Source organism: Diceros bicornis, chromosome 32 (assembly GCF_020826845.1).
Source record: "Diceros bicornis minor isolate mBicDic1 chromosome 32, mDicBic1.mat.cur, whole genome shotgun sequence".
Taxonomy (NCBI): domain Eukaryota; kingdom Metazoa; phylum Chordata; class Mammalia; order Perissodactyla; family Rhinocerotidae; genus Diceros; species Diceros bicornis.
The window spans coordinates 27,325,380-27,351,018 of NC_080771.1; the positions used below are offsets into that span (position 1 = coordinate 27,325,380).

Genomic DNA, 25,639 nt, shown 5'->3' on the forward strand with positions numbered 1-25,639 from the left:
GGAATTTAGCAGAGCACGCTGAGGGAAAGGGAGTCACAGGGAACCCCTGTTGTGAAGGGATGGGAGAGTTTACCCCTCAATCTCCTGAGGAGGGAGTACTCAGAGTCTGTTTCTCCTAAGATTCTCCAACGTAATGAAAATCCTGCGGGCGATGGAGCTGGGGGCTTTGCCCAGCGGGGCTCCGGACGGGCGCCACTCCTGGGAGAGAGAGTGGGAAGCCAGAAACCAAGAGCGAGCAAGGTGAGAGCGACAAAAAGGCAGAGAGAGAAAGCGAGATACTGGAGGAGAGAAAACTAAAGAACGACTGAGAGACACAAAGATCTAGAGAAAGACAAAGAGCTGAAGGAACAAGGAGGAGGGCAGACAGAGATACGCAAACATAGACACGGGAAGAAAGACAGAGATGCAGAGCAGAGAGACAACCAGAGAGAGAGAGAGAAAAAGACAGACACGGAGTCGCAAGCAGAGACATTCAGAGCAAAGGAGAAGGCGTGTTCCAAACCCGCGCTCGCCCTCACACTAAAATTGTCGGCTAGGACCCCCTGACGCCAACCGGGATAAAAAGATCAGACGCAGCGGCCCCACTCCTCTTTCTAAACTGGCGCAGACACCCTCCAGGGGCAGGTCCCAGCGGCGGAGGCGTTGCGCCTCCTCTCACCCAGCCAATGGAGGTGCGCAGAGGCCGGAGGGGCATTTTCCTCAACCAACGAGGACCCAGAAGAGTCTCAAAGCCACGCCCACATGCGCCCAAATTATGCCCGGGCTCCTATCTGCATAGATCCGCCCACAGAGCCCTGTTTTCGGAAGTGAGGTCAGCTTGGCCTTTTGCCCATCTGGGCAAACCCTGGTCAGCCTTTACACTGCCTTCAAAAACTCACTCCCCCGCTCCGTGAGCATGTTCACGGCTCGCGCTTCCTTTTTCCACAGGCCGCCGAGTCCTGTGCCTGGCTGAATACTTCCTACTTCGGAGAGGCCCGCCCCTCGCTTTAGCAGCCGGGTCCCACAGCTGGCCAGGCTGCGCACAGCACTCCGATTGGAAGCGGCGACTGTCCGTCAAGCATACCTCTCTGCCCAGACTCTTCTCCACTCCCCTTTCATCCCCCCGCCTTTCCTGGTGGATAAGAGAGGGTGAAGGTATCTCAGTTTGGGGGAGCACGTCTATTGGTCGGGCACGGGTACCTATCATGACGTAAGGAGCCGGCTTCTCTTGATTGGGCCATAAGGGAGGCAGGGCCTCCCTCCATACTCCGGATTGGCTGAACTTGAGCCGCGCCCCCCTCACGCCGACAGCCTTCAGAACAAGACGTGGGCCCGGCCGGCCTCCGTTAGCCGAGCGAGCCAGGGCGGTGGGAAGGAGTCCAGAGGGGGCTCACTGGGTTCCCAGCCAGGCCCGACGTAGATCTGGGAGTGGCGCGCGCCATCTCAACGGTGAGGGAACACCGGCGGGCGGGAGGAGGGAGGAGTCGGGCGCCGCGGGGAGTCGATAAAGCTCTGCAACCGGAAGTGTCTTCAGAGGGGCTTCGCACCCGGAAGTGCGGCAAGACAGCAGCTGCACCCGGAAGTGTGATGCTGCCGGGGCTACGGAAAGTAATGGTACCTGGCCAATTGAGATACGGGGTTAAAACACGTGTTTATGTACCTTTATTTCCCGAGGCTCAGCAGAGCCTCCCTTTTCGGAATGTGTTGGAGGGTGCAAGTATTTGGTCATGTGTTTGAATGTCTCGTCGTGTTGAAACCCGAGGGGAAACGAGCACTAGAAGTGTGTCCAAGGGGCCAGGCTCAGGAGAGGCTTTAAAGAAGTTTCTTTTTCTGCCTGTCAATCTCAATTCCCCTCCCCCGCAGGGATGTGCAGATGGAGGCCGGAGGAGACACTGCTGCCCCAGCCCCCGGGGACGCGGAGGACGCGGAGGATACGCGGTTCCCCAGTGAGGAAGCTGGAGACGGTGGAAGTGTTCACAAGGGCCCGCCGGATCCTGAAGACGAGGGCCTGGAGGAAACAGGTATGTCTTCCCCTCACTAGGGTCTTGGATGGAATCCCTAGGGGATGTCAGTGGGGGACCAGTGAGGAGTCTTTGGGGACTCAGGAAGTAGCTTAAATCATAGCGGAATCAGTAGGAGGTCATTGTGGACTCACGGTTTAGTTTAAATCATTGAGGAATGAAAAGGAAATCAGTGGGTGTCAATGGATGTTCACTGGGGACTTGCTGTGAGTTTAGATCTTTGAGGAATCAAAAAGGGGCAAGTTTGGGTCAAAGAGGGGCATTGGGGATTTAGAATGTTTAGGCCAATGAATGACCAAAAGAAAGTTAATAGGATCAAAGGGGGACTATTTAGAAGTCAATGTCTTTGGGGCTAGAGTGTTATTTAAATCATTGAGGTGGGAAAGGGGGTCATTGGGGGCCAATGGGCACTCAGACTATTTACATCATTGAGGAGTTAATGGTGAGTTGTTGGAGGGAGTCTTTAAGGAACCAGATGTTAGTGGATGTTAATGGTGATCCTTGGTGGGGAGGCAGTGGACATCAAGAAGGTTATTTGGAGAAGTCAGAGGACCAGTAGAAGGGTCTTTGAAGACCCAGGTGGATGTGTGAAGGTATTTGGTGGAGAATCAATGGGATTCATTGGGGAATCAGAGCTCATTGACCATTGTGAAACGAGTGGGTGTTAATGGGGTCATTAGGAAGGATTAGTAGACATCACAGAGAATAAATAGTGGTGGAGGGGAGGTCTTTGAGAACTTGGGAATTATTGGCAAGTAATGGTAGGTATTGGGAGGAGATAATTGGCAATTGGGGGCATGGGGGGGGTGGTCAGTGAATGTCAATGAGAGAATGAGGGAATACGAGGTCATTGAGATTCTATGGGAAAATTGTTGAGACACAGTTGCCAATGGATAATAATGGTTGTTATTGGGAGATCAGTGGACATCAACTGGAATAAATGGGAGGGGTGTCAGGGGACAATGAAGTTGTGGGTTTCATTGGTGATTGTTATTGATGGTTATGGGGAAGGGCAGTGTAGGTCATTATTAAAGTCCTGTGTGTTGGTGTATAAAATGGTGGTTATTGTAGGGAAGAGAATGGATATTAATGAGAACAAGGCGGGTTAGGGGAGTCAGTGGAGATCCCTGAAGTCCTGGGTGTTAGTGCAGATTAATAGTGGTCATTGGGGAAAAGGCAGACTGCAATAAAGTCGAGGTCATTGGAAGTCTTGGATGTTAGTGGAGGTTAATGGTGGTCATGGTGGGGATGGAGTGGACATGGAGTAGAATAGATTGTGGGTCAGAAGAGTCATTAAAAGTCATTGAAAACCCAGGTATTAGTGATGTTAATGTGGAGTCATTGGAATGTTAGTGAACAGCAGTGGGAGTAAAGAGGAGGTTAGGGGAGTCCCGAAGATCTGGGTGTTAGTGTATATTCATGGGTGTCATTGGGAGAATTAGTGGTCATCACCAAGAATGTAAATGGGTGACCAGGAGAGTCAATGGGGTCATTAGGGATCAGTGGACATCAATGAGAATAAATAAGGGATTAGGGTGGGAGGGGGGCATTAAAGATCCAAATATTGGTAGATATAATGGTGTCCATTGAGGGGTGAGTAGATATCAGGAGAATAAACAAGGGGTCAGAGCTATTAATGGGGGCTTATTGAAAATGAATATATTACTAGTCATTCAGAGGCAATGGGGTGCTTTGAAGACTTCGGAATGGCCCTTATTGAAAGGAGTATAATTGGTCTCTAGGGATATAGGGGGTTCAATAATGACAATGAGAGATTGGATTATTGTGGTTTTAGGGGAAGCATGGACATCATTGAGGGGCAGAGGAGACACCCTGGAGGTCTGTGTCTGCATCAGGGGTCATTGGGGGGCTGGTAGGAATTTAGTGGGTCCTTGGGCAGATGGACTTAGTGAAAGTCCACAGGCAGATGACCCAACAGGGGTTCCCTTTCAGGATTGGAGACCAAAGACCAGCCACCCAGCCTGCTGTCACCACTGCCGCAGTCAGAGGCCCCATCATGCACCTGTGGGCTCTGGGGTCCTGCAGCCTCTGAGAATAGTCCCATGGGTGGCCCTGAGAGTGGCTCTGGGGGCCAGGGCGGGGACCCCAGTGACGAGGACTGGCGCAGCAAGCGGAAGCACGTGTTTGTGCTGAGCGAGGCAGGCAAGCCCATCTACTCGAGGTACGGGAGTGTGGAGGCACTATCAACTACCATGGGTGTGATGACAGCCCTCGTGTCCTTCGTGCAGAGTGCGGGAGACGCCATCCGCGCCATATATGCTGGTGAGCAAAGGGGCACGAGGCAGGACAGGGGATGGTGACTGGGAATATGGCTGGCTGACTGGCTGTAGGTCTGTCTGGCTGGCTGCCTGGGGGCTATCCAGCCAGTCAGAGGTGAGTCAGTGTGTGTGAATGGCTAGCCAGGCATCTGTCTGTCAGCAGGGTGCATCTGTCTGTCAGCAGGGTGCATCTGTCTGTCTGGCCTGCTTGGTTCTGGGCGATTAACTTACTGGAATCTTAAGTGACTGGATGGATACTTTCTTGTTTATCTCAAAGCGTGACTTTGGGGGCTGTGTGGCTGAGTTTCTTTCTGTCTCTCTTGTCAGTCCTTGCTCCATCTTCCTCTGCCCCATGCTGTGTGTCTAACCTGATCCCTTGACCATCCCATCACATCTCTACAAATGTCCAAACTCTCCCAGCTTGTCATTGCCCTAGTCCAAGTGTCCATAGACCAACCGTGTGAGCTCAGCCCAGGGATGCATGTGTTGGGGGAAAGGGCGGAAGAGCCCCACCTGACTCCCTCCGGTCACCACTGACCCATCTCTACCCCCTGCCCCATCCCTTCCCTCCCCCAGAGGACCACAAGCTGGTGTTCCTACAGCAGGGCCCCCTGCTGCTGGTGGCCGTGTCAAGGACTCCTCAGTCAGCATCCCAGCTGCGGGGGGAGCTGCTAGCTGTGCACGCACAGATCGTGAGCACGCTGACGCGCGCAAGCGTGGCCCGCATCTTCGCACGCAAGCAGAACTATGACCTCCGCCGCCTCCTGGCCGGCTCGGAGCGCACGCTAGACCGGCTTCTGGACAGTGTGGAGCGGGACCCAGGTGCCCTGCTCCTGGGCGCCGTGCGCTGTGTGCCCCTCGCTCGCCCGCTGCGGGAAGCGCTGGGTGCGCTGCTACGACGGTGCACAGCACCCGGCCTGGCACTGTCAGTGCTGGCGGTTGGCGGTCGACTGGTGACAGCAGCCCAGGAGCGGACTGTGCTGGCCGAGTGCCGGCTGGACCCAGCTGACCTGCAGTTGCTGCTCGACTGGGTGGGCGCCCCGGCCTTTGCAGCAGGAGAAGCTTGGGCACCTGTGTGCCTGCCCCGCTTCAACCCCGATGGTTTCTTCTACGCCTACGTGGCCCGCCTGAATGCCATGCCTGTCTGCCTGCTGCTGCTTGGCACCGACCCTGAGGCCTTCCATGACATGGCCACCTGCCGGCGCCTGGTTGAAGACGGCATGCACACCCTCGGTGCCATGCGTGCCCTTCGGGAGGCTGCCGGCTTCTCTAATGCCCCCTCAGCCAATGCCCCTGCCTACAGTGTGCAGGCTGTGGGGGCACCCGGCCTCCGGCACTTCCTCTATAAGCCGCTCGACATCCCTGACCATCACCGCCAGCTGCCCCAGTTTACCAGGTGGGCCCTGACCCTATGGGCAATTGGCCAGGTGGGAAGGCTTATCTAACTGGAAGGCTCAGCATCTCGGTAGACCTGACGGGAGAGAGAGCCAGCCATGCTCTAGAAAGATGGAATAGAATGGGGCTCTGTCCGATGTGGGAGGCTCAACCACCAATCTCAAGGGATCCCTTATTCTAATGCAGAAGCGGGCCCCAGTACTCAAGGAATCCCCTAATTTGATGGGGAAGCTGGGCCTGTAGCCACTGAGAATCCTCCAGTCTAAGGGGGGAGGCTCAGCTCCCTGACTTAATTGAACTCCCTTGACTGAGGAAAGATGGGCCAGCCGGGAAAGCCCTAGACTGACCTTGTCCCCCGCCTTCCTCCATCACTGCAGCCCTGAGCTAGAGGCCCCGTACAGCAGAGAGGAGGAGCGGCAGCGCCTGTCGGACCTGTACCACCGCCTGCACGCGCGCCTCCACAGCACTTCCCGGCCCCTGCGCCTCATTTATCACGTGGCTGAGAAGGAGACGCTGCTGGCCTGGGTGAGTCGGGTAGGGCTCTCCAGGAGTTAATTCCCCACTTCAAGCCTCCTTTCCCTCCACTGTATGCCCTCTGGCCATAATAGCCTCCATCAAGCACTCACGCCTTTGCCTCCAACACTTGTCCCTGCCATTACACATGTGTCTTGGAAACCCCTGAGGATCAATCACAGTGTCTACAACTCTCCATTAGCCCCATCATTCTGTTGCTATTCCCCCATTAGCAACCAGTACGGTGTCTTGAACTTGCAAGAGGCTCTGTTAACAGCTATCACTGTGCCTGCTGATTTCCCATGAGCCCCGCCTGTGTGTCTGCAGGCACCAGCTCAGTTTGGACTCCTGAGTCCCCAGCACTCCTTGAACACTACAGGCTTGGTCCCGCTGTGCCTTCTTCCTGGGGTATCCTTCCCTAGGTCTCTTCAGGGCTCCTGTCCTACTGGTCTATTAAAGGTCAGCTCTTCAGGAAGTTTGGTCAAGATGACCCCATTGGAAACAGCACCTTCCCGCAGGCTCTGCCATTTAGCACACATTTATTAAATCATTTATTGCACACCTATTGTGTATCAGGCATCGTTCTAGGCTGAGGATTTTATTTAAAATTTTTTACTTAACTTTCATTTTCAAGCAATTTTAGACCTACAAAGAAGTTGCAAAATACTGGAAAGAATTACTATAAATAGGTCCTTCACCTAGTTTCTCCAGATGTTAACATAACCACAGGAACTTATCAAAATCAGGAAATTAATATCAGTACAATAACATCTAATCCACAGACTTCATTCAGATTTCACCAGTTGTCCTACCTGACCTCTTTACTGGTCAAAATCCAGTCTGGGATCGCATGTTGGATTTATTTATTGTGTCTCCTTAGTCTTTATCCTGGAACTATTCCTCAGTCTTTTTTGTCTTTCGTGACCTTGGCACTTTTAAAGAATACCAGCCAGTTAGTTTGTAGAATGTCCCTCAACTTGGGTTTTTCTAATATTTTATCATGACTAAATTGAGGTCATGCATTTTTGGCAAGAATATCACAGAAGTGATGTGCCCTTCTCTGCCTCATGTCAGGAGGCCCACAATGTCAGTTTGCCCCACTGTTGATGCTGTTATCTTTGATCACTTAAAGTGGTGTCTGTCCGATTTCTCCACTGTAAAGTTAGTATTGTCCCCCTTTGTAATTAGTAGATATCTTGTGGTGATTACGTCAGTGTCCTATTTTTCATCATACTTTCATCCACTAATTTTTTTTGGTGAGGAAGATCAGCCCTGAGCTAACATCTGTTGCCAATCCTCCTCTTTTTGCTGAGGAAGACTGGCCCTGGGCTAACATCTGTGCCCGTCTTCCTCTACTTTATATGGGACGCCACCACAGCATGGCTCGATAAGCGGTGCACAGGTCCGTGCCCGGGAACCCATGAACCCCGGGCCACTGAAGTGGAGCACGCGAATGTAACCATTATGCCACTGGGCAAGCCCCTTTCATCCACTAATTTTACTATCCATTAATGATTCTTGCCTTCAGCCGTTATTACTCTGGTGTTCACCAGATGGTGATTTTTCTAACTCCATCATTCCTTCCACATTTATTGGTTGTGATTCTACTAAATGGAAGAACTTTTCCTCCTCCTATTTGTTTGTTGAATTTTTAATTTTATATCAGTATGGTCTCATGGATTTTTCTTTAATTCAGTGGGCTAAAAGCCTTTTCTGTCATTTACTTTTATGCTCCAGTTGTCTCTGGTTTAGCCAGTGGGAACTGTGATTTCACCACGCTGGCCCCTGTGGCTTTTTGACATGTCCCCATCACTGCTTGAGCGCTTCTTACTTTCTGGCATAAGACATTCCAAGCTCATCTTGTACTTTCTCTGTGCTAGTCCTGAAATCAGCCACCTGTCCAAGGAGCCCTTGTACCTTTTAGTGGAGAATGGTATTTCAAAATCAAGATACACTAGGCCCAGCATTTTAAATTGGGTGGTCACGGGATGCCTCAGTGAGGAGGTGGCATCTAAGTGGGAGGGGAGGTAGTGGACCATGTGGAGGAAGAGTACACCTGGTAGAGGGAAAGGACTCTGCAAATGCTGTGAGGTGGGACTGAGCCTGGTTATGTTTGAGGAACAGAAGGGAGAGGCTAGAGTGGCTGGAACAGAGGGAACGAGGGGGAGAGCAGTGAGAGGTGGTGCGGAAAGGTGTGGTGACCTGGTCAGGTTAAATCTCTCAGGTTGGTGTGAGGATTAAATTGAATTAATCCTCATATTATGTCCAGGCTACAGAAGATGAAAACATAGGTGTGTGGAGCTTAGAAGAGGCCCTTGTAGACCACAATTGCTCATTAAATGTTAAGAATTATTGTTATACCCAGTCTACAGATGAGCAAACTGAGGTCCAGAGAGTATACACACACACACATACAGCAAGGATCACCAAATTGAAGCCACTAGATCTAGCTGATCCTTTGGCCAAAGTGAGAACCCCAGGCCCACCCATGACACAATAATGTCAGCTTACCTGCTTTAGCACAGTGACCAGGCAGCACCAGGTGGGAGCTGTTGCCAGTGCATCTTCCCAACAGGAGACAGGCATGAGGCTATGGTGAGGGGACAGGATTGGGCATGGGCAGCTCCAGTCCAGCTGACTGTCTCCTCTCAAACCCACAGGTGACCTCCAAATTTGAGCTCTATACCTGCCTCAGCCCCTTGGTGACCAAGGCAGGTGCCATCTTGGTAGTGACCAAACTCCTGCGCTGGGTGAAGAAAGAAGAGGATCGACTCTTCATTCGTTACCCACCCAAGTACTCCACACCCCCAGCAGCCCCAGCTGCCTCCACGGACCACGCTTCCCATAATGGCTTGTTCACTGCACCTTGAGAGGCAGAGCTCCCAGATTGGGAGGGACCACCTTTGGCTTTTACCTTCTGTCTCCACCCTAGAAATGGGGCAGGGATGGGAGGTTGGTGGTGTCTGTGGCTGGTGCCTGTCTCCCTGGACAAAGGGGCAAGATCTGAGGGCCTGCCCAGAAATGAGAAATGGGTGGCAACATGATTGCACACAGGTGAGCAGGCTGCTTCCCCAGCCCCCTCATGCAGCTCCACCTCTGGGGAAATCCTTAGGCCTCCCGCTTCCCCTCCCTCTGCCTCACCTCCTCCACTTGGATGATGTTCAAGCCTCTGCCAGGGGTTGCCCCCTCCAGTCCTGGGCACCACACCTGTCCTGCATGGGGAGTCTGCCTCCTCGATGGGATCTCAGCCCTGAGTGTCCAGAACTAGCCAAGGTCTCTCTGGGGGCCCACGGGGATTCTGGAATTGGGAATGCAGGGCCATCCTGTGCCTGGAACTGGCCTGAGGATATTTTAAAGAAAAACTTTACACGAAAGGTCTAAAACCAACCCCCACAGGGACACTCCTTTGCCCTTCATGTACTTCATCTTTATTCTGTCAAAAATACCCCCATCAATGTTGCCTGCTGCTAATATTAATGAGAAGGTGGCCTCCAGGGTCTACCTGCTGTGTAACCCAGGGCAAAGCCCCTGACCTCACACGGTGGCTAAGATCCAGAATTTTTACACAGGAGGTACACTTGGCTTCTAGGCTCATCGTACTCATCCGCGTGAAATGGAGATGACCTCTCATAGGCTGTTCAGTGAGGATTTGTGAATGAAAAGGGACTCAAACTCTTGTTTACCACCGCAGAGCACGTGCACATTTGTCCCAGCCCTGCACAGCCTGCACAACACAGGCAACCTGGAGAGGGAAAGACCTCTCTAGAGTATGTGTGGATTCGCACAACACCCACTCTCCAACCGACCGACATCAGTAATTCTGCCCTCGTTTTTGTCTCGTGGTGTACGCATGCGCACTGCCGATCAAGGGCTCGGGGCCCTCCGCCTGCCGGGACCTGAGACCCCGTTGCTCCTCTTCCTGGTCAACTGATGGGTAAACGCGCACTGCACGCATGCGCACTGCAGGGCCTTTCACCCTCGAGTGTTTTTTTTTAAACCAATCGTGTTCCACGGCGCACGCGCGCAAGCCCCGCGTTGGAAAATGGCAGGAAAGTTGAAGTCTTTGAAGGTGGAGCCGCCGGAAGTCGTGGAGGACGCTGAAGGTAGCGAGGGCATGCGGGCCTCTCCCGCCAGGGCGGAAGGGAGGGAGTCTTTCCTCCCATTACAGTAATGAAATATTGATAGCAGTGCTAAAAAAAAAAAGGGTAAAAGAAAATACTGGAGATAAATAACATACATATTCTCATCATCTAGATTAACTCTTGTCAACTGTATTGGATATATTGCTTAAGTATTTTAAAGTACACGATAGACTCAATACTTCAGTATGCATTTCTTCAAACGGTTAAAGGGGGTGGATGTTCTTACAAAAATCACCCTGCTGCCGCCATATCTAAGAAAATGAACAGTCATCCCCCAATATAATCATTTCACACCCAGCCCATACCACACTTTGCATGGATTCTTTAATCTTAATTGGTAATGGCCGCTTCCGCAGACAGCTTCTTTTCTCCAGGGCATTTTGTGGATAATGACACCCCACCCCTTAGAGAGAGGAAAAAGAATTGTCCTAAAGACAGTTGGAAAGTGCAGTCTAGCCAAAAGAAGAAAATGTTCCAAGACAACGAGCCACTACTATGCCACTAGCATTTTTGTTAATTATAGAAATTTTCAACATGTAGCAAAGAACAGAAAATAGCATGATGAACGCCCATGTCCCCATCACTCTGTTTCATCAGTTGTCAACTTTCTGCCCTCCTTTCTTCAATCTCTAACCCCTCTTCCTGCACACTCTTTCAACTGCTGTATTATTAAACCTGTTGGATGGCATCTTTCCAGACCTATATTTGCAGACATCAACAATAATAATGATGATTTACTTGTTTATTGTCTGTCCTAGGATGTGAGCTCCATGGGAACTATTTACTGCTGTTTCCCCAGCACCTAAAATAATGCCTTCTTGGCATATAGGGGGTGCTCAATAATTTTTTTTTTACTGTATGAATAATGGAATAACTTTGAGAGCTCTCTTAGATTACGGCCACACGTTGAATGCCAGCTTTCAACCAAGGACAGACAGAAATAAGATAGATGCAAATAGATCTCATTTATTAAGCACTTACTATAGCTGCCACTGCTAAAAAACTATGGTAGTATCAATCTTTCAAATTCGTCAAAATTGAAGTTATTAACTTCACCAGCAATGGAGAAAATTTTAAAGCATATCAAGTTACCATTTCTAGCCCATCAAATTGTCTTTATAAAGGGAGGAATAATATTTAGTATTGATTACTTTGTGGGGAACAAGGCTATCTCTTGCCACCCTGGGAGAACTGACCAGTAAAGGCTTTGCTGGAGGCAGAATATTTTTAGCATCTAAAATGCTGTTCCAGGGCCAGCCCCGTGGCTTAGCGGTTAAGTGCACGCGCTCTGCTGCTGGCGGCCCGGGTTCGGATCCCGGGCGCGCACTGACACCGCTTCTCTGGCCATGCTGAGGCCGTGTCCCACATAACAGCAACTAGAAGGATGTGCAACTATGACATACAACTATCTACTGGGGCTTTGGGGGAAAAATAAATAAATAAAAATTTAAAAAAATAAGTAAAAATAAAAAATGAATAAAATGCTGTTCCATATCTTTAGTCACCATGCTTGGTAATCAGGAGACTACACAGGTGTGTGGACCAGGAAGGGTCTTTGGAGCGTTGTTGGTGGAAGCAAAACACAAGAAGCAATCACAGAAATGGCTAAATTTAGGTATATCCATGCATATTGTGGAATGCTCATGTGGTGAACTTTATTTTTAAGTGACAGAAAAAATAATTAACCTCCAATTTAATTTAAAATAATTAAAAATTAATTTTTGAAAGGGTAAGCTCATGATTTTCTGACGTAGAATGAGCTCCAAAAGAGATCATATTTTTATGAGAGTAAAGCAAGTTGGGATTAAAAAAAAAAAAGGAAGGGCAGTGTCAACTACAGCCCTGTGTATGTTGCACAGAAAAATGTCTGAAGGCTAAAGACCTAACCGATGACTGTCAACAAGGGACTTGGATTTGGGGGGCTGGGCAGAAGTAGAGACATTTTTGTGACTTTTGTTTTGTTTTTTAGGAAAGTGTAAGTAGTACTATATAATGTTAAAATAGAAAAATTTGAATGGCATTCGAGGATCATATATTAATATTGATAAATATTAACATCCCGGTTTTGATGGTTATACTGCGGTTACCTGGTAGAGTCCCTTTGTATATCAGAAATATACACTGGACTACTAAGGAATAATGGGCCATGATGCCTGCAATTTATGGTACAGAAACGCTCACAAATGGGAACTGTGATACAGGGCAAATAGGAGCACTGTGGTCTGTTTCTACGACTTTTATCTATATCTGAAATTATTTCAAAATAAAATGTTCTAAAAGGGGGCTCATGCTCTACAAGATTTTTTTTTTTTAATTTTATCAAATGTTGGATTATTTAAAAGATTTACTGATCACCCATGATCTTACTCCATGACTGAGACTAGAAATGCTGTGGGGAGGAAAAACACAGAGCTTTCACAGAAATGGTTGCAAAAGCTAGCTGTCAAGGACATATGGGGACAATCGGGGGAAATCACATGTCTTCTGGGTATTGGATGATAGTAATGATCCAATGACTAGTGATGATTGTTAGTCTTGTCGGTGTGATTGTAGGATTGGAGTCATCTAAGAAAATGTCCTCAAGAAGTTGAGACTCTTAGTGAAGTAATGAAATGTCATGAATCCTGGGGTCTGCTTGAAAATATGGGTGAATATTAATGATCTTCAGATCTGGGTGATGAGTAAATCAGAGTTCATCATGGTATCCTGTCTACTTTTGTGTGCATATGGAAATTTTCATAATATTTAATATTTCAAAATACTGACAAAGAAAACAAATAATCACAAACACCTCCCCTTATTATTAGAGGAGCTTTAATTTTTTGGCTTAATTTCTAAATATTAAGAGTATTTAAAAAAATTTTAAAGTCTAAAAAGGAGATATGCCCACCTATGAACAGTGATTATATCAGAGAAAGGCAGTTAGATTTGGGGCCAAGGAGAGAAGGGGAAGTTTCATTTTTAACTTCACATATTTCTGTAGTGTTTGAATGTTTTTAGAATGTTACTTGGATAAGAAAGTAAAAAAGCAATACATGAAATACATTTTACTAAAAGATCCGAGTATCGTCACCAAGCTGTTGGCAGTGGTTACTTCTGGGAAGGGGCGTGACTTGGAGAAGGGGCTGTTGGTGAGGGGAGACTTTTACTTTTTACTCCATGTTCTTCTGCCTTTGTTTATTAAGCAATTAAAAACTTCAAATGCAAAATTAAATTAATGCATACTAATTTGTAAAAGATTTCAGGCAAGACAAAAAGGTGTAAAGAAAGTGACCATACCTCCAAACATTTCAACAAAATTTAATAAGCTCATGGTAAGAATCCCTGATTTACAACATGATTTTTAATGGCTGCAAAGAATTTTATCTTATGAATGTGCTATAATCAACTAAGGTATCTTTAGGTCGCTTCTGTCGTTTAAGATTACAAAATGAACATCTTGCTCACAATCCTTAATTATTTCCTTTAAGATAGATTCCTAGAAGTGGAATTGCTGATCTAGAGGACTTGAGTAGGTTTCTATATTTACTACCAGAAAGTTTGAAATGAAATACTGTTTTTGCCTATGAAATTGGCAAAAATGAAAAAGATTGAAAACATACTTGGCTGGTAAGATTATGGGGAAGGAATCATACTGTTCAGGCCTGCCTGAAACAGCTAGAGGGCAATTTCTTAATAATAGTCAGATTTAATAATATACATGCCTTTTGATCCAGCAGATAGCCTTCTGAGAATTTATCCAGTAATACACTCCCATGTGTGCACAAAGAAGAATGTACAAGGATGGTGTACTGGGTTGAATTTTGTCCCCTGCAAATTCATGTCCACCAGAACCTCAAAATGCACCTCATTTGGAAATAGGGTCTTTGTAGATATAACTAGTTAAGATGAGGTCATTAAGATGGGCCCTAATCCGATGACTGGTGTCCTTATAAAAAGAGGGAAATTTGGACACAGAGATAGACTGAGAGAATGCAAAGTGAGGACAGAGACATGCACAAAAGGAAGCCCCAGTTTGTGATACTTTGTTACAGCAGCCTGAGAAAACTAATCAAGATGATCCCTGTGGCATTGTGGGGAAACAACCTAAATATACGTCAGTAGGGGACTGCTTTTAAATTATGGTATATCCATTCAGCAGACCACTATGCAGCCACTAAAAAGAATAAAAAGATTGCCAGTATACATTGTCAAATTATACAAATAATTTTAAAAGTAACACAGGCTCATGTTAAAAATATTTAGAAGTATATGTGATGAAAAGTGTGCTTGAATCAGGATCCAAATTTTTTTAAGGTCTATTCATTACAATCGATTGATGTACGTCTCTTGTCTCTTTTATCTCCCCTCTCTCTCTGTTTCTTCTTTGCAACTTATTTGTTGAAGACACAAGATTGTCCTGTGGAGTTTCCCAGAGTCTGGGTGATGCTGATGGCACCCCCGTGATGTCATTTAACATGTTTCTTTGCCCGTTGTGTCTCCCCTGAATTGGTATTTAGACATGGAAACCTGATAAGATTCTTTTTGTTGTTGGCAAGAATCCTTCATAGGTGGTGTTATGTTCTTCCATCAGGGGCTCGTGATATCTGGTCGTCTTTTTTTGATATTAGCAGTCATTAATATCTATTTCCTAGATCCATCAGTGCGTTAAGAATTTGCAAATTGTGGCCTATAATTAAAGAAATTCATGTGAAATCTTTCTGCCCTGTTAATTGGTTAGAACTTCATACTGATTTTGAACAGCAGTAGCAGCAGCAAAAGTGCATCCCCTTTACTCATCCCTGAGTTTCAGTAAGGGGATGTTTGTGGGGTGCTTTGACATCTCAGGGAGAAGCTGACCATTAAGGGTCCTGATTCATCCAGCACACACCACAAACCACAGGGACAAGGGACCAGGTCCTGCCGGGTCTCTACTCTGGCTGGAAACCTGCCCTTCAGCCTCTCCTTGGTTCCAGCCAGGGGTGTCTGCAGAACCCACTGGGACTTTCTCCCTCCTTCCCAGGTAGGCCTGGACCTTTCCTCAGTCCCTCTTACTCTCTCTGGATCCTTTAATTCTGGTTTTCATCTCCCCAGGGCAGACCAAGTCTTGGAAGAAGACTGAAGACCTGCTGGCAATGGTGAAAAAGCTGCAGAAAGGTCACGTGTCTCCTTGTGTCTGAGGTTTGGAGTCAGGCATGTGGTGCAAACCCAGCCCCTCAACTCACGACCTTGGAAAATTATCCCACTGCACTTTCTCCCTCTTAGACTATTTAATTCTTTGAACCAAAAATACAGCTTCAAACTTCAAGCAGTATAAGAGGATGGAAAACCCTACCCTCTTAAACAGACACACACACACACACACACACACACACACACCAGCCATCCATTTCCCTCACCCAAAGGCCAGCAGTGACTATTTTTTAATTCTTAAGTATTTTTCCAGAGATTTATTTTTAAATACATCCGTGGGTGTGTATTCTTTGCCCGTCCTTTGTATATACAAATGGCAAATGGCAATGCAAATGGCTTTGCACCTTGCTTTGCTTGTTGAGGAGGCCTGGGGGCCAGCCTGCATCAGGGTTGTGGCAGAGTGCTGGCTGGGTTTGAGGTTGGACCCCACCCCCCCAGCCCCTTCACAGGTTAAATTTTGCAATCCATTTATCTGTTCCAAACAAAAGGAAACTCCCCGCCTCCTCCTGCCCTGCGGCCACCTGCAGAAGTGCATGGCGGCTGCTGCCTGGGCTAAAATTGGGTAGAGAAATTGCAAGACTGGAAATGCAGAGTGATTCTGACCATCTCCAGTAAAGAAAAGACCCCCAGGGATCTGTACGTCATAGTCAGCACCTTTGAAGCACCCACTTTCCTAGAAGTCACTGGAGGTCAAGTTGGTGGCCTCAGAAAATCAAGGGCTTGAGCTTATCAACTTGAGTGTCAGGGGTTGGTAGTGAGACCCAGCAAGGGCGGGGATGCTTTCTGCCCCAACTCCATGCTGCCGACCTGGAAGCCAGAGAGGGACAAGGAAGAAGGCACCTTCAGACAGCACTGAAATTGGGGCGGTGGGAAGTTAGAGAAGGCTCTCTAAAGAGACAGTGATCTCTGGAGAACTTGAAAGCTGTCACCCACAGAATGAAAGCAGAATTTTTCCCATTTAAATGAGGCCAGTACCAGAGTCAGACAGATGGATGTGACAACCTGCCCTGCTAGGCTTTTAACAGGGTGGGGCAGGCGGGAGGTCTTCATTGGCTCCTCCACACTCAGATTTACATCTAGAAGACTCCACAGTGTCCCAGGAGGCCTGTGTTACCTACCACCCTCACTTCCCCCACCTCACCTTCTCCTCCTCTCCACTTGCTCACCAGAGTCACACCGGCCACACCAGCCCCTTAGCCATTACTTTGGGCCATGCCTCACTGACTCCCACTGCAGGGGTGACTTGTTGTCCCTCTGCCTGGCATGGTTCCCCCTCCGCTCTCCCCAGCCCCACAGTACTGCAGGGCTCCTATCATAGATCCTTTTCAATGTCCAGCTCTCCCACCCGGAATGCAAGCCCTGCAAGGGCCTCTTACAATGCCCAGCACACAGCAGGCACTCAATAAATGCATGCTGATGGACAGCAGCAGAGACAGAGTGCCAACACCCACCCCCTCCATCTGCCTTGGACAACCAGGCATCTGTCTTCTCTGGCTCAATCTTGCTGTCCTTCTGCAGAGGGAAGCCTGGAGCCACAGATCGAAGACCTAATTAACCGGATTAATGAGCTTCAGCAAGGTAAACTCTGGGACCTAGGCTGGCCAGCTGGCCAGGAAGGACCTGGACTCTGAATGCCTCCACTTCCTCCAAATCCAGTCTGCTCTAGGTTGTTTGAAGATGGGTGTGCAGTGTCATGGTCTGCGAGAGAATAGCACGCCCAGAGGCTGCACTCACACAATGTCTTCTTCCCTTCTTTGGCCCAGCAAAGAAGAAATCCAGTGAGGAGTTGGGAGAAGCCCAAGCTCTCTGGGAGGCCCTGCACAGGGAATTGGACTCATGTAAGTGAGACCAAAAGAGGGACCCAGAGATCCACGACCACTGCTGATGTTCCTGTGTACACCTTGGGGTCTTCGCATGGGCTATTCTCTCCACCTGCCACGCTCGTATCCTACATCATGCAGATTGCCTCTTGCTATCTCAAGTCATCTTTCAGCTCTCAGCTCAAGCTTCCCCCTAACAGGTTTACCTTGATGGTCCCATCTAAAAATGGAATACCACCTTCTCTCTGTCACTGTTACTCTCGTACTCGATTTGTTTCTTCACAGCCTTTATTTCCACTTGACATGGTGTTTTTATTTATTTCTAGTCATTTCTCCCCTCAGTATAAACCTTGTGCATTCTGCAGAGTCTTCACTCCTTTGGCAATGTAGGCACTGATGGGGAGAAGCTGGATCAGGATGGTCCCCAGAGGAGATGGGTGCAGGGTGGCAAGAAGATTCCTCACCTCCGCTGGGGCTGTACCATACCCTCTGTGTGACCTTGGGCATGCCATTTGCATGAAGTTGCAATGGGGGCATAGGATATGCCCGTGGAGGCTCAAAGTGTCACTATGTTTTCCAGTGAATGGAGAGAAAGTGCACCTAGAGGAGGTCTTGAGCAAAAAGCAAGGTATTTACCAGCTGCTCTGCCTTCATTATTCTACCCCATCGCTCCACAAAAGCCCACAGTCCCTAGAACAGCCAGAGGAATCCCACTGAACCTGAGCTTCCCCTCTGCTCAGATCTCTGCCTTAGCTGCCACCTGACTCAGAGTTAACACTAAAGTCTCTCACTGCCCTCCAATGCCCCATCTGATGTGAGGCCCATTACCTCCACCCAACCTTGACTCTCCAAGAGCTCTCACAGGGCACCCTTGGCTCCTCTCCCCACAGAGGCACTGAGGATCCTCCAGCTGCACTGCCAAAGCAAGGAAGGTGAAGCTCAGAGGTAGGAGGTCCTGCCCAGCTCTTCTACACCTTATTCCCCAGCCTGAAGGAGGAGGAAGCAAGAGCTAGGGAAAATACATCTTGGACACACACTCCTCATTTTCCCTTTCTATAAAAGGGAGTAGCTAGACAAGAGACTTCCCTGCTCATCTCTGATATTAGGTGGTGGTGTTAAGATTAACTCACTCATTTAATCATTCATTGCTAGTTTCTTTATCAAATTTCATCCACTGGTATTATTCTGTCTTCCCCTATTGGTTTTCCAGCTCTTCTGCCATCCATTCATTTGTTTATCTGTCTGCTAATTTAGTCATTCATTTACCCACCCATCCATCTACCCATCCATCCACCCACTCACCCATCCATCCATCCACACTTCTATCCTACTATCCAACCCTTCAGCCAGCCAGCCAGCCAGACATTATCTCTCCAGCCTTCCACCTAATCATCTTCCATAATCATTCATTCATCCTCTCTTCATCTTTCCAGTCATCTGTTCATCTGACTGCTCATTTCTTCACCCAGCCATCCATCCAGACATCTATCCATCCTTCCAGCAATCGTTCCTTTATTTCTCCATCCAGCCATCATCCCTCCACTCATCATTTCTCTAACTAGCCATCTTCTCTTCAGCCAGCCACTCACCCATCCAATTAACTGTCCATCTAACCATCTACCCATCCATCTCTCCATCCTTTGAACCTTTACTTAACACAGTCCTGTGGCTAGAAGTCTCACACCTTGGTACACCATGATTTTAATTGTGTTGGAAAACCTGATGATGGATAGTTAAACTGTGTGTATGCTTAACCACACCACACATACATTGTCTGATAAGCAGTTTATGTTCATTTATCAACCTAATCCTCACAATGACAATTGTAGGAGTTAAGGGCTAATGTCACCCTCCCACCACTACCACCATTTTACGTAAGAGGAAACTGAGACCCAGAGAGTTTAAGTAACTTGTCCAGGGTCACAGTGGAATAGCAGATCCAGACTTCAAGCTGGGACTTTTAGAGTCTGTGAAACTAAACTACTGTCCTCCCTCACAAAGTTTTCTTGGGAAGGCATGGTTTAATGGGGGACAGGGTGATGGTCTCAACAGAGGCCACATTCAATCAACAGAAGAAAGGAGAATGATGAATGTTATGAACAGACTCCACTCCTGCAGGAGGGAGTGGGGATCATTCAGAGAATATGACCAAGGGTTTGGTCTTTCCCTTCCCAGGAAGCATGCGTTGCAGGAGTGCCCGGAGCAATTTTCTTTCCATAACTCTCAGATCGCAGAGAGTCACAGACAGAGGAAGCTGGGGTAACCACTGGGGTAACCCTGGGTCTAGGGCCTGGTTTGGCTCTGGGTGGGGAGTGGGAGTGGGGCTTGCATCAGGGAGACTTTGTTGGAAGAGGAGCTACTGGAACCAAGGCTTGGAGGATAAAGCCCATAAAGGGGCACCTAGCAGAGGGAGCAGCAGGCAAAGATCTGAAGGCCTGTGCACCAGAAGCCCCAGACCGGGCTAGGCGGGTGTCAGTTCTCTCTTTCTTGGGTGTCGGCCCCTAGGTTGCATGTGGAAGAACAGCTGGAGGACTTGATGGACCAGCACAAGGACCTCTGGGAGTTCCATGTGAGCCATCCTCATTGCCTCCAACCAAAGCCCCTCCTCTCCTGGCCTCAGTGTCTCCTCTGACTGGCCCGGGGTCCACCTACTGCTCAGGCCCAATGCCATGGGATAGTCCTGACTCCTTTCTTCCTCTCGCCCGCCCACTGAATCCTTCAGCTTTCACCTTAAATCTGGCCACCCCTCACCATCCCCCCTCCACACCCGGCATCCATTGCCCAGACTGTTGCAGTAGCCATCGCTGATCCTGCTTCCCTCCTGCTCACCTAGAGAGTGCTCACCTTGCCGTGGCAAATGGGAACCCTGAAAAAGCAGTGGTCAGGGCATCCCTTCATTCAACTAATATCACTGGATGCATCTGGCAGCATTCCAGTCAGGAGGAGGCAGTGGGGAACCAAAGGGGCCAAATCTGTGCTGTCCCCAGGATGGTTGGGGGCAGGCAAGGCATACCCAGACTCTAAACAAGAAAATAAGTAGATAGATCATGTAATGTCAGTGGGAAAGGCCTCTCTGAGCAGGTGACATCTGAATGCAGACATGAAGGAAGCAAGGGAGGAAGCCATGCAGGGATCTGGGTGCAAATGTTTCTGGCAGAAGGAAAGGCCAAAGGTCCTGAGGCTGAACTGTGCCTGGAGCATTTGAGGAAGAGCAAAGGGGGTGGGGGGCAGGGGATGAGGAAAGTGGGAAGAGATGGTAAACGGGGACATGGGGAGCGATTGGGAAATGTGTCTCCATCAGCACCCAGTCACAGCAGAAACTGCACATTCAGTTAATAAATAGTTGACTGAATGAATGAAAGACCTAATTCAGGTAAGGACTTCCCGAGAGCGCGAGGGAGGAGAGGGCCAGGAGGACAGACAGACGGACACGGCTCCTCTCTTTCCTCGCAGATGCTGGAGCAGCGCCTGACCTGGGAGATCCGTGCGCTGCAGAGCAGCAAGCAGCAGCTGCTCACTGAAGGTGGGACTCCAGCGCCCGGTCGGGGGGTGAGGGGGCGGGGCCTGGCCGCTGGAGCTCCTGGCCCCGCCCATGACGCCCCCCCCGCCTCCCGCAGAGAAACAGGCGCGGGCCAAGCTGAAGGAGGTGGGGCGGCGGCTGCGCTCGCCGCCTGAGGTCGAAGGCGCCCTAGCAGTGCATGACGAGTGAGAGCGGAGAGGGGATCTAGGGAGGGAGAAGGGGCCGGGAGGAGGGCAGTGGGCCGACGTCCCCCCGCAGCGCCCCCGGTGTCCCTCCCAGAAGGGCTGGCTCGGGGGCGGGTGGGCTCTCCCCCACACCGGCCTCCTTTGGCGTCCGCAGGTCTTAGTGGCTTCCTCCGGTCCCCTCCACACTCGCTCTCTGCTTCCTCAACTGTCCTCTGCCCCTTCTCCGCAGGCTGGAAGAGGAGCTGGAGAAACTCGGGGGGCAGGTCCCCGCCCAAACCCAGAGCACCCCAGAGGGCGGGGTCGGCCTGGGAGAGGTAGGGACCCGGGGTGGAGGCGAGGCGGGCACAGACAGAGCGGGCGGGGGTGTCCCGGGAGGCCCTCTGAGAGGGGTGTGTGGGGGCAGGGCGCCCGCGGGGGCCAGTGGGAGGGGGACAGGGCACCGGTGGCCGCGGGCCAGCGTGGGCGGACGCCGGGGCGCTCAGCTCCCCGCCCCCAGCCTGACTCCCGGCTCCCGCAGGCCGGCTTGCAGCGGCCGGGGAGCTGGCCCTGACGCTCTCCTAGGCCAGCAGGACCCGCCCCATCCCCGCCTTCCTACAAGGCCCGCCAAGAAATAAAGGCGATGATTGCGGACCGTCCTCCACCTCCCAGGCTGAGTCTGTGCGCCAGGAGTCATGGGGCGGGCCCCTAGCTCCTTGGGGAGGGCGGGGGCGAGGGGTGGTGAGGGGAGAAGGAGGGGACACCGGGGAGAAGGAGAGGGGTCCAGGGCACTCTGGGCGGGGCCTCGGCCGGCCTCCACCAGTCCCTTGGTGGGCTCCCGCAGAAGCTCAATAAATGCTCCTGAGCGGCTCAATGAATGAATGGGTGTCAAGGCCACTCCGTCTCCACGGCCTCATCTCGGGTTCCTGAACCATCTCTTTTACCAACAAGAGCCGGAGGGAACGTGTTAAAAACCTATGCGAGGTCCTGTTGGTCTCCTGTGGTTCAGAGTAAAACCCCAGCCTCCCAGAGTCCGGAATTCCCCGCAGACCCCTGCTGACCTCTTGGACCCCTCCGACCTGCCCCACTACCTGGGCTCCCCCTCACATGTTGGATTCTAGCTGCACAGCTGCTTTCCCACTCTTCTTCAAGCACTGTGTCATCTGAGGGCCTTTGTCCTGCTGTGTCCTTATGTAGGATGCCCTTCCCCCGCGTCTCCTCAGACCTCAAGTCTGTCAGCTGCGCGAGGGGCTGGCCTGGAGGACCCAATTCCAGGTGCCACCATCTACTAAGCAGGTATGGATTAAACAAGCATTTGCTGCCTGTCTGCCGGGTACCAGGCACTATCGCAGGCCCTGGATTTTTAATAGCGTGGTCAGGGAAGGTCTCATGGTGGACGTGGTGCCTGAGCAGGGAGGTGAGGGGGCAGGTGAGGGAGTGAGCCATGTGGGTATCTGGGGAAGGATGCACCTGCAGAGGGAGTGGCCACTCAAAGGCTGTGAGGTGGGACTGAGCCTAGTTGTGTTGGAGGGGCATCTGGAGAGGCCAGCGTGGTGGAGCAGAGTGAGGCGAAGAGGGAGGGCAGATAATATTGGAGAATTGCTGGGGACCTGGTCGAGTTGGGCCTTGTCTGTCTAATCAGTGTGGTCTTCTGAGAATAGGAGCTGGCACACAGCAAACCCTCAGTAAATATTCACTGTCACTTACTATGATGATGATTCATTATTTTTCCCAACCCATCAGTGAGGGAGACCGAGGTGTGTGAGGCACTTAACAGCGGTTTATAATCTAAGTGTCTCATAAATGGTTCCTATCATTTTTATTATTATTATTATTATTATTATTATTATTATTATTATTCCCAGGCTGCAGATGAGGAACACCAAGGTGCGTGTATCTCTTAGAACAGAGATTTTTATGCAATAAATGCTCAGTAAATGGTACCTATCACTTATTATTCTCATTACTAGTCTTATTATTCCCAATCTAGAGATGAGGGAAATTGAGGCAGTGAATGTGTACAGTCAGCCCACAATAAGTGTTGGGTCTCACTATTGTTTCTGTTATTATCCCAAGTCCACAGAGGAGGCCCGGGAAGCTTTAATCCCTGTCCCATGGCTCACACCAGGCCCAGCTGACCGCAGGCCTGGGTTCCAATCCCCTCCCCCCCGACACTGCCCCTCTGCCTTAGACTAGCCTCCAGGGATCTTTAGGGAACTTGAGTATCTTCTTCATCATCCTCTCTGTGTCAGACAAATGAGAACAGCCTGGATATTCTGCTGACTTACATTTTCCTCCTAGGATTCAAATCCTGGCTTCCCTGCTCACTGGCTGAGTGACCTCAGCAAATTGCTTAATGTCTCCAAAACTCAATTGCCAAATTTGCAAAATGGTGATACCAACCGCGCAGAACTTATAAACCTAGCCAACTCCTCACTCCTCGAGGAAACCTCCCTGAACCCTTGATAAGCTAAATTGTCCCTCATGTGGATATGGTGTGGTACAAGGAGACGGTTGGTGCCAGGGATTGTCTCTCCCAGACTGAACTCTGTGAGTGGAGACTGACCAGACCCACTTTGTCTCCCTGGGTTCTAGTAAAAGGCCTGAAAAAACACTAAAAATAGCGCCCCTTTCAGTTTCCGCCTGTGTGTTTTTGCACGTGTATGAAATGCCGCTGAAATCCCTTGAATCTGAAGACTATTGATGATTGTTAATTGTTTCCCTGTGCTGATAGTTCTTATTCTTAACCATTTTCCTTCTCCCATCTAAAATAAATATTGGTTTACTCCACATTCCTGGAGTCCCCAAAAGCTTTTACTTTGGGTGATAGCTTCTTTACTCTCACACATCTCCGTTTCTCATCTGCTTTTCAGTCAAGAGCAGTTATTAAATATATTCCCCCGAAAGGAATGGATCAAATGGTATTCTAGTCAGGGAATATTTTTTAGCCTTTTCGTCTTTATTCTGTTGGGATTGTGGGTTTGGAAGGGGAGAGAAAAAGGACCAGAGACTGATATTTGGGAATGTTGAACAGCAATGTGAGAACTGCGCCTTTGAGAGACTGAGTCATCGATTAGAGCTGTGCCATCCAGTGTGACAGTGATGGCCACATGCGGCTGCTGAGCACCTGCAGGTGGCTGGTCCCAATGGAGACGTGCCTCAGGTGCAGAATATACACTGGACTTCAAAGACCTGCAACAAGAAAACAAATTTAAACATATCCTTAATAATTTGTATATTGATTACATGTTTAAATGATAATATTTTGTGAATAGTTATATTCATAATACTTAATGAATATATTGGCTTAAATAAAATATTAAAGTTAATTTCACCTTGTTTTGCCTTAATTTTTTTTTTTTTTTGTGAGGAACATTGGCCCTGTGCTAACACCTGTTGTCAATCCTCCTCTTTTTTCCTGAGGAAGATTGGCCCTGGGCTAACATCCATGCCCATCTTCCTCTACTTTACCTGTGGGACATCTACCATAGCATGGCTTGATATATAGCATGGCCCCTGCCTTAATTTTTTAAATGTGGCTAATAGAAAATTTAAAATAACATATGTGGCTCACATTTTATTTCTGTTGGACAGTGCTGTTTTATTAGAGAGTATTGAAGGGGATGGGGCCATCTGCTGGGCTCCTGGCCCCTTTGTAGCCATTATCTGTGGACCACATCGTTACTGGTCCACTGAATGTCCTGATCTAGCTTGATCCCTTTGGTGCACGAACACAGCATTGAAGAATGCAGCAGTGGTTTTTCAAGTGAGTGCTGACTCTGAGATGGATGGACATGTACACAGAGCACACACCCAAGGCTCTGTATCCCAATCTCTTCTCTGTGTATGTATCAATGTGTGGATGAAGAGATCACATAGTCTTGCATTTCAGACATTTCACAGACATTTCAAACATTTTGAAACCGAGCATGAAGAAGTAAAAATCTTCCCTAGAGCGAAAAAACTTGGAGATAAGCTTTGCTAACTGCAGCTGTGCATATTCAGCATAATCAACTGTTGTTTAAAACTAACCAGGTCTTTCTGTCCCTCCTTAATACAGGAGTGAGCTGTCTTTCCCAGGAAGTCAAGGTCCAGACATCAAGATTCAGCCTCACAAGGCCAAACATAGGCTGAAGATGAAAACTAACCAGAAAAGTCCAGAAAGTCAAGGGAAAAGAAATTCAGTCTTCAAGGCCAAACGCAGGCTGGTGGGAAGGCACCAACCAGCAAGGCCACATGCTCTCCCTCCCCTTTCTAAAACCCCAGCACACGCTCTCCCTCCCTTACCTAAAACCCCAGATAAAAACCCCTACCTTTTTCCCTTTGACGAGGTGGATCTGAGTTCTAACTCCCATCTCCTCGTCTGGCTGCCTTTCGATAGTAAACCTCTTTCTTTGCCACAAACCTGGTGTTTCAGTTTTTTCTTTATGGGCCCTACTATGCAGCAGGTAAACGAAACTGTGTTTGGGATTCAGTAACAATTTGGTGAGCCAGCCAGGAGACTCTTTGCCCATGGCTCCACAGCCCTGGGCCAACTGAGATTTCCTGAAAGGAGTCCAGCAGCTGCCTAGGTGATTTGTCCTAGGGACTGTCCTCAGTACTTTCAGTCTGATCCGACCCTGCTGGCCCTAGGCGCA

General features: G+C 49.2%; 2 protein-coding genes across 3 annotated transcripts; both read left to right on the forward strand.

Moving 5' to 3' along the window:
* Positions 1–1,288: 1,288 nt before the first annotated feature.
* MON1B (MON1 homolog B, secretory trafficking associated) lies at positions 1,289–12,632 on the forward strand. 2 transcript variants are annotated; one of them, XM_058528321.1, is made up of 6 exons: positions 1,289–1,428; positions 1,843–2,000; positions 3,954–4,283; positions 4,856–5,675; positions 6,052–6,199; positions 8,848–12,632. In XM_058528321.1, exons 2-6 carry the CDS (start codon positions 1,853–1,855, stop codon positions 9,055–9,057), a joined length of 1,656 nt encoding a protein of 551 aa, XP_058384304.1. In that variant the 5' UTR covers positions 1,289–1,428; positions 1,843–1,852; the 3' UTR covers positions 9,058–12,632. The 2 variants fall into 2 exon arrangements, with proteins under 2 accessions (XP_058384304.1, XP_058384305.1); XM_058528322.1 differs by lacking the exon at positions 1,289–1,428 and adding an exon at positions 1,498–1,593.
* SYCE1L (synaptonemal complex central element protein 1 like) lies at positions 10,230–22,841 on the forward strand. The gene is made up of 11 exons (XM_058528324.1): positions 10,230–10,290; positions 15,403–15,465; positions 17,020–17,079; positions 17,265–17,339; positions 17,902–17,949; positions 18,212–18,266; positions 19,827–19,890; positions 20,775–20,844; positions 20,939–21,026; positions 21,256–21,340; positions 22,200–22,841. Exons 1-11 carry the CDS (start codon positions 10,230–10,232, stop codon positions 22,638–22,640), a joined length of 1,110 nt encoding a protein of 369 aa, XP_058384307.1. The 3' UTR covers positions 22,641–22,841.
* Positions 22,842–25,639: the final 2,798 nt, after the last annotated feature.

Coding starts and splice junctions, on each gene's coding strand:
- MON1B (XM_058528321.1), top strand. CDS start 1,853: ATGGAGGCCGGAGGAGACACTGCTGCCCCAGCCCCCGGGGACGCGGAG. Junction 4,284..4,855: donor CATCCGCGCCATATATGCTG/GTGAGCAAAGGG, acceptor TCCCTCCCCCAG/AGGACCACAAGCTGGTGTTC. Junction 5,676..6,051: donor CAGCTGCCCCAGTTTACCAG/GTGGGCCCTGAC, acceptor CCATCACTGCAG/CCCTGAGCTAGAGGCCCCGT.
- SYCE1L (XM_058528324.1), top strand. CDS start 10,230: ATGGCAGGAAAGTTGAAGTCTTTGAAGGTGGAGCCGCCGGAAGTCGTG. Junction 17,340..17,901: donor GCACAGGGAATTGGACTCAT/GTAAGTGAGACC, acceptor TATGTTTTCCAG/TGAATGGAGAGAAAGTGCAC. Junction 21,341..22,199: donor GCGGGGTCGGCCTGGGAGAG/GTAGGGACCCGG, acceptor GTCCTTATGTAG/GATGCCCTTCCCCCGCGTCT.